A 19,639-nucleotide genomic window follows, 5' to 3' on the forward strand; every position below is an offset into this window, starting at 1 on the left:
TTTTTATCTCTCTTGGTGAGGAGCTCGGCCCCGTAGCTGTGGCCCCAGGGCGCAGGCTCGGTAGTTGTGATGTCCCAGCTTAGCTGCTCTGAGGCATGTGGGATCTTGCTGGACCAGGGATCAAACCAGTGTCCCTTGCATTGCAAGGTGGAGTCCTAACCTCCAGACCACCAGGGAAGCCCTCAAAATTACTTTAAACACAGGAGTTCTTCACTGTGGGAATTCTCAGGCTCACAGTAGTTGGGATCTTTTATCTTTGTGGGGAGGGTTACTGTGTGTTCCAGACTCAGCTCAAATCACTAGAATAATTTGTATTTAGGCTCTTTTCTGTCTCAAGAACCTCCTCACTGTCCCCACCCCCATACACTAGTTTGGTGGGTCTTTTTTTTTTTTCCCCATGAAGAGGAACAGCTTGGAAGGGGCATCCTTACAGCCTCTGGGGTGGGGAGACCCTGTTACCTGAGCATGCGGTTTGCTGTCCTCCCTGAGCGCCAGCTGCCATTTAGGGGCGTCTCTGCAAGTGCTGGGCTTCCCAGGTGGCTCAGTGGTAAAGAACCTGCCGGCAACGCAGGAAACACAAGAGACTCAGGCGCAATCCTTGGGTCGGGAAGATCCCCTGGGTTTTAAGGACGGGAGCGGGGCTGCTAGCTGGATCTCCCACTCAGGCTGTTCCAGGGTAAAGGAAGATAACGCAGGGGCTGCAGGGAAGTCTCTTCCTGAGCCCTCTGCTGCTCTGCCGTGTTTCACTGCATCACCATTTGCGTGCACCCCCTCTTTTGGAGAGAAAGTCTGTCTTCTGGACTTGCAGACGTGAAGTCTTTTCGGGGACCGATATGAAAAGTTCTAGAAACTTGCTGCGCACGCGAGGCTCAGCTCTTCCCCTTACGAGCCCCTGACCCCAAGGATGGTTCAGCATTTGGAACAGTCAAGCTGAGTTTACCCCAGAGCACCTGCTTCTCCCCCAGCAGCCACTGGACAGGGTCACTCCCATCCTCTGGGCCCCTCCCTGGCCGAGGGTGCAGCGGGTGGGCGAGGGCTCCACTGTCCACCGCGAGGCCTTCCGAAGCCGCGCCGCCTGCATGAGCCTCCAGGCAGGCCCTGGGGGGTGGGAGCGGGGTCCCCACTCAGGGAGGGGCACTGTTTCTCCAGGGCATTCCCCCACACCCCCACCCTGGGAAGCAGGTTGGGGGAGGTGAGGGGAGGGATGGCGAAACCTGGGCTTACAGAACAGTCACGGGGCCCGTCCTGGGCTTACAGAACAGTCACGGGGCCCGTCCTGGGCCAGACTAGTGGTCCATAGTTTCTGAAGCAGTTGTAGGCTCCCTGGGGGTGCATTGGGGGGAGAACACTCTTTCCTGGCCCTGCCTCTGTGTGACCATGGGCTGAAAGTTGCGGAAAGCCCTATATGTCATAAAGAATTAAGTGCTTATTTCTGTGTTTTGATACAGCTGGTCCCTGTCTGTTAACTAGTAGTGATGTAGTTACATGTGACTAGATAGGCAGCTGTGTTATCTTCCTTTGCATTCTGCTGAGTCACTTAATTGAGAAATAAATAATGCTGGTTTGCCCTCGAGTTTGGTCTGCCCTTAAGAGAAAGCTGCTGATCCATCCGGGCACTGGATTGCACTGTTCCTGAGCTCCGGCGGCTCCCCTCTGCGGGGCACAGGGCAGTTTGGGTGAGCTCAGCGACCTCTGGTCCTGATGAGGAACACTAACATCACACTTTGCGTTTTGATCCTCCAGGGGCAGAGCCACACCGCTGCTGCTTCCCAGAAGACGTCTCCTTGGCTGCGCTCTCCAACGGAGACCAAAGTCACACACTTGGAAACAGCCCATCAGGAAGAGTGGCCGGGGAGCTTGCCACAGGGATCGCGGCCTGCGTGTCCGTGCTTGAAAGCAGCAGCAGGGACGCTCCCAGGAGACCCGAGCCGCCTCGGTGTTCTGTGGACTTGAAGACACCAGCGTGTGGCCCCCAGCAGGAGGGCCCGGGCCCCAGGGACGCGGCTGACCTCCCTTCATGCCCAGCCCAGGTGGCGGGTCTGCAGCCGCCCTCTGAGAGCCAGGCCACCTACCCCCGGGAGAGGCTGCCCGATTTGCACACCAAGGAGCACCCCACGGTGGGGAAGCGGGCGCCAGCCCCAGACCTGGTCCCACTGGACCTGAGTGAGCGGTCCTCGCGGGACGATCCCGGCCGCCGGGAGCTGGCCTCCTCGCTGCAGGCGGCGCTGGCCGTGCACCCCTGTCCCTACTGCAGCCATAAGACCTACTACCCCGAGGTACTCTGGATGCACAAGCGTGTCTGGCACCGGGTCAGCGGCCAGGCCATGGCCCCGCAGTGGACTCAGCCCAACGGCTACAAGAGCATCAGGAGCAACCTGGTGTTCCTGGCCCGGAGCGGACGCACGGGCCCCCCGCCCGCCCTCGGGGGCAAGGAGTGCCAGCCTCTGCCCATCGCCCGGTTCACCCGCACCCAGGTGCCGGGTGGGGTCCCGGGCCCCAAAGGCAGCCCCTCGCCCCTGGGGGTGCCCACGAAAGCTGCCGGCCTGCCCCGGAGCAAGGAGGGCCACCCCGGGGCACCCTGTGCGCTCTGGACGGCCGGCCCCGACGGGACTCGGCAGACCCGGCCTGGCCCTGGCCCGGAGCAGCCTCCGCCCAGGCCCAAACAGGAGACCAGCCCCAGACCTGGGCCCGCGGGAGGCAGCGGGGGCTTCAGCAGGAGCGCTACCCCGACGCCCACTGTTATCACTCGGGTGGGCCCCCAGGCCCCTGCCAGCAGCAGGCAGGGGGCGGGCCTCGGGCCCCCAAATAAGCACAGTGCCCCAGACCCCCCCAAAGCCAAATTCAGCCCTCAGCCTCAGGGTCAGCCGCACGGGAAAGGCGATGGGGGCACCCCTCTACCTCCCCGGGAGCCCCCCTCCAAGGCCGGCTCCAGAGGGCTCGCAGCCCCTCAGGGCCCACCCGCCCCGCACCCCGTCAAGCAGGAGCCGGCATCTGAGGGCCCCGAGAAGCGCCTGGACCTCCTCAGCATCTTCAAGACATACATCCCGAAGGACCTGGCTTCCCTTTACCAGAGCTGGGGCGCCAGCAGCCCTGTGCTCGAGCGCAGAGGTGAGAGCTGCGGTCCCGCCTGCCCGCCCCCAGGACCTCAGGGAGCCCCCCGCATCCCTGGGACCTCAGGGAGCCCTGCCTGCCCGCACCCGGGACCTCAGGGGGAGCCCCCTGCCCCCCCTGGACCTCAGGGAGCCCCCACCCCCCTGGACCTCAGGGAGCCCTCACCCCCCTGGACCTCAGGGAGCCCCCACCCCCCTGGACCTCAGGGAGCCCCCGCCTACCCACACCCGGGACCTCAGGGGGAGCCCCCCACCCCACCTGGACCTCAGGGAGCCCCCACCCCCTGGACCTCAGGGAGCCCTCACCCCCCTGGACCTCAGGGAGCCCCTGCCTGCCCGCACCCGGGACCTCAGGGGGAGCCCCCACCCCCCTGGATCTCAGGGAGCCCCCGCCTGCCCACACCCGGGACCTCAGGGGGAGCCCCCAGCCCCAGGGACCTCAGGGAGCCCCCCGCAGCCCCGGGACCTCAGCGGGAGCCCCCCTGCAGCCCCAGGACCTCAGGGAGCCCCCACCTGCCCGCACCTCCAGGACCTCAGGGAGCCCTCTGCCCCCCCGGGACCTCAGGGGGAGCCCCCACCCCCCTGGAACTCAGGGAGCCCCCACCCCCCTGGACCTCAAGGAGTCCCCGCCTACCCACACCCAGGACCTCAGGGGGATCCCCCTGCCCCCGGGACCTCAGGGAGTCCCCCGTCTGCCCGCCCCTGGGACCTCAGGGAGCCCCCCGCCCCCCCGGGACCTCAGGGGGAGCCCCCGCTCCCCCGGGACCTCAGGGGGAGCTCCCGGCTACCCGGGACCTCAGGGAGCCCCCGTCTGCCCGCCCCTGGGACCTCAGGGAGTACCCGCCTCCCCCAGGACCTCAGGGTGAGCCCCCCGCCTGGCTGACGATCTCAGGGGAGCCCCCCACCTGCCCTCCCGCCCGGGGACCTCAGGAAGCCCCTCACACCCTGAGACTTCAGAGTGAGCCCCCCGCCTGCCCTCCCGCCTAGGGACCTCAGGGAGCCCCCCGCCTGCCTGACGACCTCAGGGGAGCCCCCCGCCTGCTCTCCCACCCAGGGACCTCAGGAAGCCCGCCACCCCCTCAGGGACCTCAGGGAGCCCCTACTTGCCTGACCTCAGGGAGTCCCTGCCTGCCCACCCCCCCGGGACCTCAGGGAGCCCCTACTTGCCTGACCTCAGGGAGTCCCTGCCTGCCCACCCCCCCGGGACCTCAGGGAGCCCCTGCCCCCTGGGACCTCAGGATAGCCCCACCTCCCCAGGACCTCAGGGAGCCCCCCATCTGCCCGCCCCTGGGACCTCAGGGAGCCCCCAGCCCCCCAGGACCTCAGGGTGAGCCCCCCACCTGGCTGACGACCTCAGGGGAGCCCCCCACCTGCCCTCCCACCCGGGGACCTCAGGAAGCCCCCCACCCCCTCAGGGAGCCCCTGCCTGCCCACCCCCTGGGACCCCAGGGAGCCCCTGCCCCCTGGGACCTCAGGGAGCCCCATCCCTCCAGGACCTCAGGGAGCCCCCTGCCTGCCCGCCCCCGGGAACTCAGGGAGCCCCTCATACCCTGGGACTTCAGGGTGAGCCCCCCGTCTGCCTGCCCCTGGGACCTCAGGGAGCCCCACGACCCCAGGGAGCCCCCGCCTGCCCGCCCCCCCCACGACCTGAGGGGAAGCCCCCTTCCCCCCCCAAGGCCCTCAGGGGAGCCCACCCGCCCGGGGCACTCAGGGAGCCCCCTCTGTAGAAGGCCGTGGGCTGCCTGCCTGCTGGGTCTGGGTCCTTAGGCAGCTGGCCTGGCTGCTGTGCGCTCCGGCCCTGCGCGTGGGTGTGGGTGCTTGCTTTCCCGTGCCCCTGCCTGCCCTCTGGGGGCCGGGGCACTTGGCTTTGGGCCCCCTGCTCCTGCGACACCCTTGCACCCCAGTCACGTCTCCTCAATGCTGAGCAGGCGGCCTCCAGGGCGCGTCCCCACCCGGCCGTTTTCAGCAAGCGTCAGTAGACATCCACTGCCTCCCGTCTCTACGGAGACGGGACGTCCGCTTGAAGAGACTGTTGATGCTTTGCCTTATGCGCTTGTGATTCTGACAGGGCACGGCAGTGTGCAGGGTGTTAAGTGGAGCCTCTGGAGAGCAGGAATGTGCCTTACGTGGTTTGGGGAGTTGACGTGCGCTAAAATTCTGGAAAAAATTACGCCTCACATCATTGTCTTAGTATCTCCCCCGTGTCTCAGAACTGATGCTTCTTGTTGTTGTTCAGTTGCCCAGTCGTGTACGACTCTTTGAGACCCCACACCAGGCTTCCCTGTCCTTTACCATCTCCCAGAGCTTGCTCAGACTCATGTCCATTGAGTCGGTGATGCCATCCGTCACCTATTACTGATAATAATTAGCAATTGCAGCGAGTTTGCCAGCTCCATGTAACACCCGCATGGGACCCGAAGCCCTTGTTCTCGATTATGAATTGAAAGGACTTTGCTGGCAGTCCAGCGGTTAATCTTCTGCACCTCCACTGGGGCAGGCAAGAGTTCGATCCCTGGCTGGGGAATGAAGGTCCTGCACGCCCCATGGTGTGGCCAGAAAAGAAGGAAAGTTTAAAAATAAAACTCTGGGGCTTCCTAGGTGGCGCTAGTGGTAAAGAATCCACCTGCCCACGCAGGAGACGCGAGAGACGTGGGTTCCATCCCTGGGTTGGGAAGATCCCCTGGAGGAGGAAAAAGCAGTCCACTCTGGTATCCTTGCCTGGAAAATCCCATGGACAGAAGAGCCTGGTGGGCTACTGTCCCTGGGGTTGCAGAGTCAGACACGCACGCACCAGCTTCACGTTCTCAGCAGTGTGTCCGAGAAGTGCAGGTCATTTGCTCTGAGACGGAGTAAAGGTGTGTAGGTTGGCCCTTTGCGTCTCAGGCGACCTCAGTTCTTAGATCGGGTTCTCGTGGCCCCTGAAGCAGAGAGGACTCAGACGCAGATGACAGTGAGTTCTGTGGGCACTGTGTCCCTGGTCGCCTTCTCCCCCCGGTCCAGGGCTTCCTGGAGTCTGTCCCCCGACCCTGCATTTGCACCGGTGTTGAATTGACTCCCACTTAGTAAACCACACTTGAGCTTCACGTGTTGAGTCCCACGGCCCGCAGGACTCTGCTCCAAACCTGCCAGTCGGCGCCTGGTGCGCGGCAAACACACCCGCTTCCTGAGGCTCTTACGCTGCTTCCGGGCCTGCTGTGTTGCCTCTTCCCCCGAAAAGGAGACGCGAATTCTGAGTTAAGGTTTAGAGAACTTCAGATAACAGAATTTGAAGTACCAGTATCCTGGAATGTTTTCCTTAAGATTTTTAAATGAACCATTCTAAGGCTTTTCCCCCTTAAACAGAGGTTCCATGTTTATCTTTTAAAGTGAAAAATGCTAAGTCGTCATGAAGCCTCTTGGCTCTTTCTTGGATGTTTCACTCTTCTCATGGAGGCACTGAAATATGTCAGGTGTGAGTGCGCAGATTCACGGTGTTTTTGTTCACCCTGGTTTGGGTTTCTTTAGGTGCGTGCATGCTAAGCCGCTTCAGTCGTGTCTGACTCTCTGTGACTCTTTGGACGGTAGCCCACCAGGCTGCTCTGTCTGTGGAATTCTCCAGGCAAGGATACTGGTGGGAGTTGCCATTCCTTCTCCAGGGGATCTCCCTGACCCAGGGATCGAAACCAGGCCTCCCGCATTTCGGGCAGATTGTTTACAATCTGACTGTGCAGATTGTGTACAGTCTTTTACATCATAAAAGCATTTATGATGCTTTTAAAGTGTTGCGGCTGCAGGGAAACCCAGTAGGCGTGGCAAAGTCTCATTTTAGAGCAGTGAACAGGACAGTGGTGTTTCCTGTGACGGAGACGATATCTACTGTTGCAGCTTGGGAACCGCCTCCCAACAATTATGTCATCAACACGTTGCTGAATTGGCAGTAACTAAGCTGTTGCAGTTCTGGTGTCCACTCCTTGTTGAGCACCCAGTTTTCTTTTTCCTTGAGTACATATGTGTTTGACCTTGGCATCAGGAATCTAGAATCTTGGCTAATTCGTCTCCATTCCAGATAATCTTGTAGTTCAGTTCAGCTGCTCAGTCGTATCCAGCTCTTTGTGACCCCATGGACTACAGCATGCCAGGCTTCCCTGTCCATCACCAACTCTAGGAGCTTGCTCAAACTCATGTCCATCGAGTCGGTGATGCCATCCAACCATCTCATCCTCTGTTGTCCCTTTCTCTTCCCACCTTCAATCTTTCCCAGCATCAAGGTCTTTTCCAATGAGTCAGTTCTTCGCATCAGGTGGCCAGAGTATTGGAGTTTCAGCTTCAGCATCAGTCCTTCCAGTGAATATTCAGGGCTGATCTCCTTTAGGGTTCCTTCGAAGACAGTCTTCGTAACTGTCCTACACCAGGAGTCCCGGGACTTTGGGGGTATTATGCTGTCCTCTGACTCAGTTTTTGTGTATTTCCCTATGGGATTTGATCTGTGGGGTGAGGATCGCAGCTTCCCACCCCGGGATTGCTGCTAGCATCAGCTGGTAGTGGGGGAGACAGAAACGTGCAGAAGGGAATTTTATGAACGGAGAGGAACTCATCTGTTGTGGACATGAGATCGGTCCTTGCGGAGCTGGAGGTGTGATTGTGTGATTCTTCAGGGACGAATCGCCTTGATGTAGAATGTTGCACTCAGGCGATGCCTCTACAGCATTGAGGTTTTCTGAGGTTGAGAGAGGATTCTCAGAGAGCTTCTCCCCACCTGTGTTTTGACCAAATGATGTTTGTGTAGAAGTGAATGGTCTGGAAGTTCTGCCAAAAGAGAAAAGATATCACATGGGAACAGTCACCGTCACTTCCCTTAGGGCTTGAAGGCTAATCGTTTAAGGATGAAAAGAGCCACGTTTTCTGTGATCATTCTGCAGTGTAGATCCCCGGTCTGGAAATAGGTATGAGGGTAGCATGAATGGCTTGTGGACAGAATAAGTCGTAAAGTAATACATTATCTGCATGTCTGGACTTTGTATCCAGCCTGCAGTAGACGATGACATGGATTTTAGAATAAAAACACTGAAAATAAAAGAATAGGGTAATTCCAGACAGGATAATATATAAAGTCTTTCTTGTTGGGACTTTAAGAAAGAATCTCTTTTATGCCCGAGACTCGTTGCTCGGGTGACGATGGAAGAGGTGGGCTTCCTTTGTGTGCATCGTGGTAGAGTCTCTGCGGGGCCCTTCTCCTTGCAGGGGCCAGGGCACCTCACAGCGTAATGAACTTGAATGAGAGTTGGCAGGGCTTTAGGGGCGAGTCTGCAGGTGCCCCCCGAAGACCCGCCAGGCCTCTCCCTTTCCTTCCTGAGCCCACTTTATACACAGCTTTACTTCTGAGGTCAGAGTGTCAGAGCCGCTTGCTCACCAGGTAGCCTTCAATTCAAATGAAGTGTGTAACCTTTCTTACTAGCTCAGAATTTTGGAGTAGCTTGGGCATAATATTATTGAACATAAAGGGCAAGGGTCTTTTCTTTAAAAAGTAGGGAGAAAATGATGTGATAGAATGCATGGGAGAATCTGTGTGTGCGTGCGTGTGTGTGTGTGTGTGCGTGCATGTGTGTGTGCGTGTGAGTGCGTGCGCAGGTATGTGTGTGCATACTTAAGGCAACCAGAATGGGTCAGTGGGTACACGAGCTCAGGGGTGGGTACAAAACCTTATTATCCTGCTTTTTCTGCTGCTGGTTTGGATGGGAATTACTTAGAAGAAAAGCATCACAGTGGTTTTTCTCATGTTGTTAGGATTAGCTGTAGAGCCCACTTGAGGAGGGTTCATCATCAGTGGGTGAGCCAGAGGTGTACTGAAGACCTGCTCTTTGGGAAAATCTGGGCACTGACAGCCGTTGTCCCTGAGGGCCAGAATCGGAGGAGGGAGCGACTGTCCTAAACGGCCGAGCTGCTGGCAGAAGGGGTCTTAACGCTGCCATGCTTGGAAGGACCAGGGAGTCCAGCACCCTTAGGAGCCCCCTCTTGAGCCCATCAGTTGGTCATCCAGGGGTGTCCTCCTCAGCTTTCCGTCCCGCCCAGCTTGATCAGAGAGCCAGGGACGAGGCGAGTGGGCCCAGCACGGGAGCCCGTGGCTCCCGGGGCTGGCTGCCCTGTGGCGGCCACGTCTGCCTGGGAACTGGGGACCCCGTCTCGTCAGGAAGGGATCTTTCATTGGTGACGGGACAGATGGGTTAAAACATGAGCCGTCATTTTCCTAACGTCCCTGAAGGAGTCTGTGGGAAGCTGAGAACTTTGTGGGCAGATTCTTCTGTTTCTTGGAAACTCACATTCACGACTTGTCCCACAAGAAATCTGCCAGGATCTGCTCTGCAGTTCACAAATTTCCTTGACTGTTATCTCATAAACGGTATCTGGGCTTCCCCGGTGGCGCTAGTGGTAAAGAACCCACTTGCCAATGCAGGGGATGGAAGACATAGGGGTTTGATCCCTGGGTTGGGAAGATCCTCTGGAGAAGGAAATGGCAACCGCCGCAGTATTCTTGCCTGGAGAATCCTGTGGACAGAGGGCAAGTAGCATTAATTCTATATTATCTTTGTATGCTGTCTCTTCTGACTTAGGACGAGAAGCGTGATTTGGTTTCAGATAATTTGGCAAAGACCCTCGGTCGTCCTTGCACTCGCCTTTTGCATTCAAATGTCAGGCTCAGGGTGCAGAAATGCTCAGCTCAGGGAACATCATTTTAAAAAATTTTGTTTTCATAGGCATAACTTCTTCTAGGTAGTATTTTTGATTTTTGTCTTGCTATTGAATTGAGATACCATTGACCCATTGGTGGGGAAGGTCAGGCTCCCGGAAGTGGTTTGGGAGCTAATATTACATGAAAAATTAGCCTTTTCTTCAGAGTGTGTGTGTGCTAAGTCGCTCAGTCATGTCCAACTCTTTGCGACCCCGTGGACTGTAGCCCACCAGGCTCCTCTGTGCAAGGGATTCTCCAGGCAAGAATACTGGAGTGGGTGGCCATTTCCTCCTCCAGGGTATCTTCCCAGCCCAGGGATTGAACCCACGTCTCCTGCATTGCAGGCGGATCCTTTATCCACTGAGCCACCGGGGAAGCCCCTACTCTCAAACAGAAAAGGCAGGCAAACAAAAAAGCGTCTTCTGCCTCCTTTCCTAACAAAAGCTGGGTGTCTTTGAGGGACAGGAGGAACGGAGGTTGGTGCTCAAGCCCAGCCTCCTTGCAGGTGTCCCGTCTGCGCTCTGCCTGCTGCACAGGGCGTGGAGAAACGGGGTGGGGGGCAGATGGGCCACAGCTCTCAGGTGTGTGGCGTTGCTGCGGGGTCCGGGCTGACCCTGCGTCTGGCCCCTCAGCTGTCTGGCTGCGTCACCCCATTGGCAGATGCGGGGCAAGCTGTCTGGCTGCGTCACCCCGTTGGCAGATGCGGGGCACCCGCGGCCCAGGCCCCGCCCGCCCGAGGTCGCATCATGGGGGTGGCATTTACCTTGCTGTATCCTGTGCGCCCTCTCGGTCCTGGCGGAGGGCCTGGGGGTGCCTCCCTTCAGGGCTCAGAGGAACTAATGATGCTTGCCTCTCGCCCCCTCTCTCCCCGCTCCCCGCACCTGCACCACCCCCCAGGGACGCTCCGGACGCAGGCCCACCAGGGAGACTTCATCTGCGTGGAGTGTGGGAAGAGCTTCCACCAGCCCAGCCACCTGCGGGCGCACATGCGGGCTCACACAGGTACGCCCGCGGACCCCGGGGCCTGGGACGCAGCCTCTAGTTCCCGGGGTCCTGCCCTGGTCGTGGGGGGGCCGGGGTCATGCTCTAGACTCTGCATTCAGCCCCTCCGCCTGAAACAGCTTTGCCCCTGCATCCAAGTGCCCTGTGGTTTGATCAGCCTGTTTTGCAAAAGCTGCATTTTAATTGCATGCTGCCACCATGCATTTTAATTGCATGCTGCGTCCGTTGGCATGACGCACGCTGGCTCTTTGCTGGCCGGCACTGGCTGGCCTGGGCACTGGGCGGTGCTGAGTGGCACGTTTTCTCGGCCTGTGAGCAGAGAGCTGGCCTGCGTGCGACGGCGGCGTATGTGTAGCAGGGACACCGCATGGCAGGGGCGGGCCCCGGTGCCCCCTCTGATATGCAGGGTGTATCCATATCCGGAGGGTCTGATGCGCAGTGACAGGCCCGTGTGGGGGGTGAGGGGGGGCCTCTGCACGCCCCCGCTAATTAATGCTGTCCCTGGTGGGGTGCTGCGTGGTGAAGCCTGAATTAAAAAGGGCACTGGCCCCAGGCAGCGTTTTCCGTCTCTCAGCATAAGTGTTATGGTAAATTGCTATTTCCCGGCCACAGGCTGGGCTGGCGTCTTTTTTGCCTGTGAGTGTTCAGTCTGTGTGGGGTGCGCGTCCCGGGCGACGGGAAGCTCGGGTCAGCCTGCTGACACGCGTCCTTGTCCCCACAGTGCTGTTGGAGTCTAACGGCCTCCGAGGTGCTGACGCCCACGCCACCTCCGCAGACGCCCCCAAACAAGTAGGTCTCCCCTCTCCCCGGGGCCGTGGGTTTCCACGTGGTAGCTGGGGAAGGGTGTCACCGTGGTCCTCAGGGTACCCTGCGGTGTTTGACCAGGTGGGCAAGTAGCTCTTTGCTGCTCTGAATCAGAACCCAGCCCTGCCAAGCGGTCCAGGGGTGGCTGATAGTCCCAGAAGCTCCCGGGGCTGTGAAAGACACAGCTGGGGGTCCATGCAGCTACGTGGGGTCCATGCAGCTGCGTGGGGTCCTGTTGGGGGTGATGAAAAGCTCTAAAAGTCAAGACTTTTCCACTTGGGATGTTTTGCCTGGAAGTTACGACTTGAGACCAAGTTACGCTTCCCCTCTGGTTTTGAGAATTGGTTTTTTTTTTTTTAATTTGTATCAGAGTGTAATTGGTTTACACTGTGGTGTTGGTTTCTGCTGCGCTGCAAAGTGAATCACTATAGGTATAATCCCCTCTCTTTGGATTCCTTCACATAGGGCACCACAGAGCACTGAGTTATATGGTGGTTTTCGGGGTGTGTAGCGATTTCTCATTAGCTCCCTGTCTTATACAGTGTCAATAGTGTGTACGTGTCCGTCCCAGTCTCCCGACTCATCCCACCTGCCTGGGTATCATATGTCCGGTTTCTACATCTGTGACTCTGTTTCTGCTTTGCACAGAAGTTCATCTGTGCGGTTTCTCTAGATTCCAGACACAGGCGCTGCTCCCTGGGTCTCTCTCTGGCTTCCTTCCCTCTGTGTGACCGGCTCTGGGTCCATCCTCTCGGTCCCTGCAGACATCTTTACTTCAGAATCGCGTTTCTGAATCGCTCCGTAAGAAGCCTGCTGCTGAGTCTGGTCTCCCGTGGTCTTGCCCTTGTCCTGATTTGATTCTTTGTTAAGCACGCCACCGACTCAGCCAGAATGCATAATACATGCGTGCGCGTGTGTATAGGCCTTGAGTTACCATGGATGTGTGGCCTTTGTGTGTAAACCGTTCAGTCTGCAGATTGTGACGGCCTCCTGGGTGTGGTGACAGTGGAGTCCAGCGTGCAGCTCTGAGGTCGGGAGGCCCGTGCGCTCCTTGCGGTCCCTCCTATGACTCGACCAAGACCCCGTGGTTCCAGGCTCCTCTTCCTTGTGTCCCTTTACGGGATGTCAGCCCACCCTCTGTTCTCCCACAAGCATTCTCTGCGTAACCGTCTTGCCTACTCATTGGCTGCCCGAGGAGATTCTGTAGCCACAACCTCCCCTTTGTAAGTGAAGAAGGGTTTCCTTGCCACCAAGGTACACATCCAGGATCGCATCCAGGCGGTCAGGTCCACTTAGCACGCCCTCCTGTTCCCGTATGGGATTCCTGGTCTTTGACAGTGGCGAGGGAAGCTGAGGAGCCCAGTCTGTTTCTCAGGAAGAGAACAGTCTGTGAGAGCCCTCCCCAGAACCTGCAGCCATTCACGCCTGAACCGCCTTAGGATGGACCGGACCTCATCAGAGCCTTTGGTTTCGTTTTTTATCCAGTTTTCAGAATCCCTGTTTGCTGTTTAAAGGTTTCTCTTCATATATCACAGACAGAATGCCTTGCCCTTTGTTGTAGTTTTTATAGTAAGTGCCTTCTCTCTTAATAAAACCCATAGTTTTAGAATGAGAAGCTGTTATTTCAGGATGCTGTCACAATTTATGGAAAAAGAAAACATCTCACTGAATGCTGAATTGAAAGATCTGTGGACATAGGTGACCTCAGCTCAAACTGGACCGCACTCTCCTTTTTAACAGAAGTGAAACCCCCTTCCCACAGGAGTCACTGTGATGTTTGCGGGTTGTATTAGCAGCAAGGCCGTGCCATAATTGGAGAATTGCACACTGGCAGAGTTAGTGGAGTCAGTTCAGAGTGGTCCTGCAGACACAGGCGACCTGTTCCGTGCCCCTAAGGTGTGGCTTTTCCACCCGCGCTGGGCGGGGCTGGCGGGGAATCACTGGCTGGCACTCTGAACAGCACCGTGAGGCTCTTCAGGGACACACATCAGCTTATGAGCTGCACATGAATTCCAGCTAAGTCTCTGCAAGAGGCTTCTGTCATAGGAGAAAGAGATCAACAAAGCAAATCACTGAAACTGTATGTTAAATTCCTTCTGTGTTAATTATGGATTTCCCAGGTGGCTCAGTGGTCAAGAACCGGCCTGCCAATACAGGAGATTTGGGTTCGATCCCTGGGTCAGGAAGATCCCCTAGCGTTGAGGAAATGGCACCCCACTCCAGTATTCTTGCCTGGGAAATCCCATGGACAGAGGAGCCTGGCGGGCTACAGTCCGTGGGGTCACAGAGTCGGACATGACTATACACACACACGCGATGGCATAGTCAAGATTATGGCCTCTGAAAGTTCTTTTAGTCCTTCATTACATTCAAAGTAGCTTTTGTTGGTTAATCACTGGACATTCTGGTTCCTGAAGGGAATTCTGTTTTCTTTAGCGTACTTTGGGATTTTCGAATTCTCATAGAGATGTGTCTGCCAGGGTAACTGCAAAACGTAGCAATAGTAGATATCAGTTTATATCTTAGTGTTCTTTCTTATGGTGAAGTTCTCATTGTTTACAAAAATCACAATTGCTATCTTAGGTTTAAAATACAATATAGATTCATAGAGTGATTCTGTAGTTATTTATGTCTAGAAGGGGACTCATTAAACTGATCAGTCATGTTCTTTTTCATGTTGAGCTTGCTTTGCCAACGTTAACTAATTAATATTTAAATCATATTCTTTTCCTGTGGGCTTTAGAAGATGTGGATCAAGGGATTTTTTAAAAAAAATCATACCACACTGTGTATTCATGTAGAAGTTATTTGATGTAGCACTTACAGTGGATGGACTTTTATAGATGTACATAACAGATACTAAATTATATAACTGTAACAGAATTTGGGAATGCAGTTGTATAATCATCATTTGTCTACTCATTAACAGTATTAATTGAGCACCTCCTGTGTGCCAGGCTCTATGTTATTGGTGGAGAATAATCAGGATTTAGAGGTGCAGGGAAACATCTTTCCTGCTTTTATGGGTTTTGAGGTCCAGTGGGTGGTTTAGATAAGAAGATGAAGAGGTGCCACTTTGACAGGGTGAGGGTCCCGGAACCTAGGCTTGGGGTGTTGAGAAGAGCGTGCCGGGCGGGCAGGGAACACAGCAGGGTGGGTGCCCCCTGCAGAGACAGCCCCCCCCCAAGAGGTGGAAGAGACGTCTCACTGGAGGACTGTTTGAGGGGAGAGCTGGGCAGGTGGGCAGGAGCTCAGGACAGGAGTCTGGGGTGGCACACAGGCGTGGGTGCCAGGGCTGAGATGCAGGAAGTCTGACCTGAGCACTGGGGACCCTGGGCGGGGATGATGTCATCAACACTGCGTCCACGGTGAGTCGGGTTGGCCTGGGTCTCGGATGGACTGCAGAGATTCTGGACAGTGGACTGAGCCCAGCTCTGGAGGGGCTTCGAGCAATCCCAGCGAGACCCAGGGCTGGGGGGAACAGATGGGTGTGGGGATGTTCGAGGGGTGGAGGAACTTGGGGATTGGATGTGGGGGGAAGCAGGGAAGGGATGGACCAGATCTGGGTTCTGGCTTCAGGCTCCAGCTCCGGAGAGGAGCCTGTCCTGGCGCCTGGAATGTGGCCAGAGGAGCTGGACAAAATCTGTTCCCATTGACTTTCTTTCTTTTTTTTTATTTTTTTTATTTTTTTTTTAAATTTTAAAATCTTTAATTCTTACATGCGTTCCCAAACATGAACCCTCCTCCCACCTCCCTCCCCACAACATCTCTCTGGGTCATCCCCATGCACCAGCCCCAAGCAAGCTGCACCCTATGTCAAACATGGACTGGCGATTCAATTCTTACATGACAGTATACATGTTATAATTCCCATTCTCCCAAATCATCCCACCCTCTTCCTCTCCCTCTGAGTCCAAAAGTCTGGTATACACATCTGTGTCTTTTTTCCTGTCTTGCATACAGGGTCGTCATTGCCATCTTCCTAAATTCCATATATATGTGTTAGTATACTGTATTGGTGTTTTTCTTTCTGGCTTACTTCACTCTGTATAATTGGCTCCAGTTTCACCCATCTCATCAGAACTGATTCAAATGAATTCTTTTTAACGGCTGAGTAATACTCCATTGTGTATATGTACCACAGCTTTCTTATCCATTCATCTGCTGATGGACATCTAGGTTGTTTCCATGTCCTGGCTATTGTAAACAGTGCTGCGATGAACATTGGGGTACATGTGTCTCTTTCAATTCTGGTTTCCTCGGTGTGTATGCCCAGAAGTGGGATTGCTGGGTCATAAGGTAGTTCTATTTGCAATTTTTTAAGGAATCTCCACACTGTTCTCCATAATGGCTGTACTAGTTTGCATTCCCACCAACAGTGTAGGAGGGTTCCCTTTTCTCCACACCCTCTCCAGCATTTATTGCTTGCAGATTTTTGGATCGCAGCCATCCCATTGACTTTCAAGTCAAGTTGGTGATGCCTCGTGGCAGGTGAATATGTGGGTTGGAAGCAGAGGAGAACGATGTGGGTGGGGCACATGAATATTTCATAGCTCGCAAAGTCGAAGAGCAGCCAAGATCAGCCAGTTCGACTCCAAGCGACTCAGTGATACGAGTTATTAAGACACTGGCTTACCGAGTAGGAGGCTGTAACCCAGGTCTCACCTCAGGCAAGCGAACTTCACCTGGGTGTCCTCATCTGTAACGTGAGGGCAGCAACAACACATCTGTGCCCGCGGAGACAATTCTCGAGGACGGCGCGCTGAGCCTGGCAGAGGCAGCATACCCAGCATGTTGGCGGCTGTCAGTTTCCTAGGAGTGAACCGTTGTCCTGAAGAGCTGGGGCGACGGGACCGTGTGTGAGTGGCGCATGCGTGTGTGAGCATCTGCACACTTGTACCAATGCTGTGTGGACGCGCCCCTCGGGGACAGCTGTGCTCAGGGACCCAGCGTCTCGGCTGCTTCCTCTCCTGCAGTCTTCCTGCCTCGTCATGACCTGGCGGTGTGCTCGGAAGCACTCTGGTTTTGTCTTGTTCTAGTTGCTCCTTAACAGAGAAGGCGATGGCACCCCACTCCAGTACTCTTGCCTGGAAAATCCCAGGAGGGAGGAGCCTGGTAGGCTGCAGTCCACGGGGTCGCAAAGAGTGGGACGTGACTGAGCGACTTCACTTTCACTTTTCACTTTCATGCACTGGAGAAGGAAATGGCCACCCACTCCAGTGTTCTTGCCTGGAGAATCCCAGGGACGGGGGAGCCTGGTGGGCTGCCGTCTGTGGGGTCACACAGAGTCGGACTCAACTAAAGTGACTTAGCAGCAGCAGCAGTTGCACGTTAAAGGGAGAATAGGAAAACTCTCAGTTTGAGGAAAGTGTCGTCAGCATAATGTGGTTCCTGGTGGACCCCACGCTGCTGGGCGGCCGCCGTGTCTGTACCACAGTCATACAGCAGCTGCAATTACTTATTTTGCTGAGATAATATTTGAATTTTCTGTGTGGGATGATCCTGATGTCATAATATCTAGATGCAGGAATGGATTTATTCAGTTAATTTAGCTGCTTGAGGAGGAATGAAAGAGTTTCCTCTTTTTGTTTTTCTGAAGCAGGTCACACTTGCAGTTTAGTTTTTCTTCTGTTCCATTATGGTTTATTACAGGATGTCGAATGCAGTTAGCTCCATGCGCTATAGGACCTTGTTGTTTATGTACCCCACATGTAATACATGAGAGTTTGCACCTCAGTTCAGTTCAGTCACTCAGTCGTGTCCGACTCTGCGACCTCATGAATCGCAGCACGCCAGGCCTCCCTGTCCATCACCAACTCTCGGAGTTCACTCAAACTCAAGTCCATCAAGTCAGTGATGCCATCCAGCCATCTCATCCTCGGTTGTCCCCTTCTCCTCCTGCCTCCAATCCCTCCCAGCATCAGAGTCTTTTCCAATGAGTCAGCTCTTCACATGAGGTGGCCAAAGTACTGGAGTTTCAGCTTTAGCATCATTCCTTCCAAAGAAATCCCAGGGTTGATCTCCTTCAGAATGGACTGGTTGGATCTCCTTGCAGTCCAAGGGACTCTCAAGAGTCTTCTCCAACATCACAGTTCAAAAGCATCAATTCTTCAGCGCTCAGCTTTCTTCACAGTCCGACTCTCACATCCATACATGACCACTGGAAAAACCATAGCCTTGACTAGACGGACCTTTGTTGGTGAAGTAATGTCTCTGTTTTTTAATATGCTATCTAGGTTGGTCATAACTTTCCTTCCAAGGAGTAAGCGTCTTTTAATTTCATGGCTGCAATCACCATCTGCAGTGATTTTGGAGCCCCCAAAAATAAAGTCGGACACTGTTTCCACTGTTTCCCCATTTATTTCCCATGAAGTGATGGGACCGGATGCCGTGATCTTCGTTTTCTGAATGTTGAGCTTTAAGCCAACTTTTTCACTCTCCTCTTTCACTTTCATCAAGAGGCTTTTTAGTTCCTCTTCACTTTCTGCCATAAGGGTGGTGTTATCTGCATATTTGAGGTGATTGATATTTCTCCCGGCAATCTTGATTCCAGCTTGTGCTTCTTCCAGCCCAGCGTTTCTCATGATGTACTCTGCATATAAGTTAAATAAGCAGGGTGACAATTTACAGCCTTGACGCACTCCTTTTCCTATTTGGAACCAGTCAGTTGTTCCATGTCTAGTTCCATCTGTTGCTTCCTGACCTGCATATAGGTTTCTCAAGAAACAGATCAGGTGGTCTGGTATTCCCATCTCTCTCAGAATTTTCCACAGTTTATTGTGATCCACACAGTCAAAGGCTTTGGCATAGTCAATAAGGAAGAAATTGATGTTTTTCTGAAACTCTCTTGCTTTTTCGATGATATAGTGGATGTTGGCAATTTGGTCTCTGGTTCCTCTGCCTCTTCTAAAACCAGCTTGAACATCTGGAAGTTCACAGTTCACGTATTGCTGAAGCCTGTCTTGGAGAATTTTGAGCATTACTTTACTAGCATGTGAGATGAGTGCAATTGTGTGGTAGTTTGAGCATTCTTTGGCACTGCCTTTCTTTGGGATTGGAATGAAAACTGACCTTTTCCAGTCCTGTGGCCACTGCTGAGTTTTCCAAATTTGCTGGCATATTGAGTGCAGCACTTTCACAGCATCATCTTTCAGGATTTGAAACAGCTCAACTGGAATTCCATCACCTCTACTAGCTTTGTTCATAGTGATGCTTTCTAAGGCCCACTTGACTTCACATTCCAGGATGTCTGGCTCTAGGTGAATGATCACACCGTTGTGTTTATCTGGGTTGTGAAGGCCTTTTTTGTACAGTTCTTCTGTGTATTCTTGCCACCTCTTCTTAGTATCTTCTGCTTCTGTTTGGTCCATACCATTTCTGCTAACCCCAAATTCCCAATCCCTCCCTCCGCCATCCCCCTCCCTGAAAGAGCTTCCTTCTGGTGTGTCTTTGGCCGTGGTCTCTTTCTGCATGCATGCTGACCAAGCCCCGTCTGTGCCACACACAGGCTTGCACTTGAAGCTCTGAGATCCCAGATGGCTGTCTTTCTCAGCACGTTCCCTTCATGGCTGGGGTGGGGAGGAATACTGAGTCATTAGGCGTTACAAGTCTGGGTTAGGAGAGGGCAGGGTGTCGAATAGTTGGTTCCTGGGCACAGTATTGATTCTGTAGGCATCCAGTTCCTTTGCATTTCTTGTAAAAGGGCTTGAGCCCTGGCACTGAGGAGCCCACTTCATGAGTGAGCTTCTCTAGCCACGGGGATGGGTTCTTCAGCCCTGGGGGACTGAAGGCACCCGTTGCTTGTGCTTATATTAGGAAGATGATTCTGATCGTAAGAGAAGCTAATATTCCAAGCAAAACTCTGTAATAAAGAGGAGGGATTCATGCATGTCATCATTTTCAAAATGCTCTGCCATTGCTTTAACAAAATTGAGTGTTTAATTTCTACTCATCATCAAAATTAATCATTAGAAAGAATACTTTTGAACATAATATGCTAAAATATTGGTACCATTGT

The 19,639-nt window shown here is 54.6% G+C and overlaps 1 protein-coding gene across 5 annotated transcripts in view; it reads left to right on the plus strand.

The window, feature by feature from the left end:
* Nucleotides 1-19,639, plus strand: part of ZNF516 (zinc finger protein 516) — a 102,583-nt gene that overhangs the window by 74,139 nt on the left and 8,805 nt on the right. For 4 of the 5 annotated variants that reach the window (XM_018039613.1, XM_018039615.1, XM_018039614.1 and 1 more), the window contains exons 3-5: nucleotides 1,744-3,108; nucleotides 10,714-10,818; nucleotides 11,540-11,607. In XM_018039613.1, the coding sequence (XP_017895102.1) occupies nucleotides 1,744-3,108; nucleotides 10,714-10,818; nucleotides 11,540-11,607 (1,538 nt within the window). The remainder of the gene's footprint in view (nucleotides 1-1,743; nucleotides 3,109-10,713; nucleotides 10,819-11,539; nucleotides 11,608-19,639) is intronic. The other variant, XM_018039616.1, reaches the window with a different exon arrangement.

The sequence above is a fragment of the Capra hircus genome, chromosome 24 (assembly GCF_001704415.2).
Source record: "Capra hircus breed San Clemente chromosome 24, ASM170441v1, whole genome shotgun sequence".
NCBI classification, from domain to species: Eukaryota; Metazoa; Chordata; class Mammalia; order Artiodactyla; family Bovidae; genus Capra; species Capra hircus.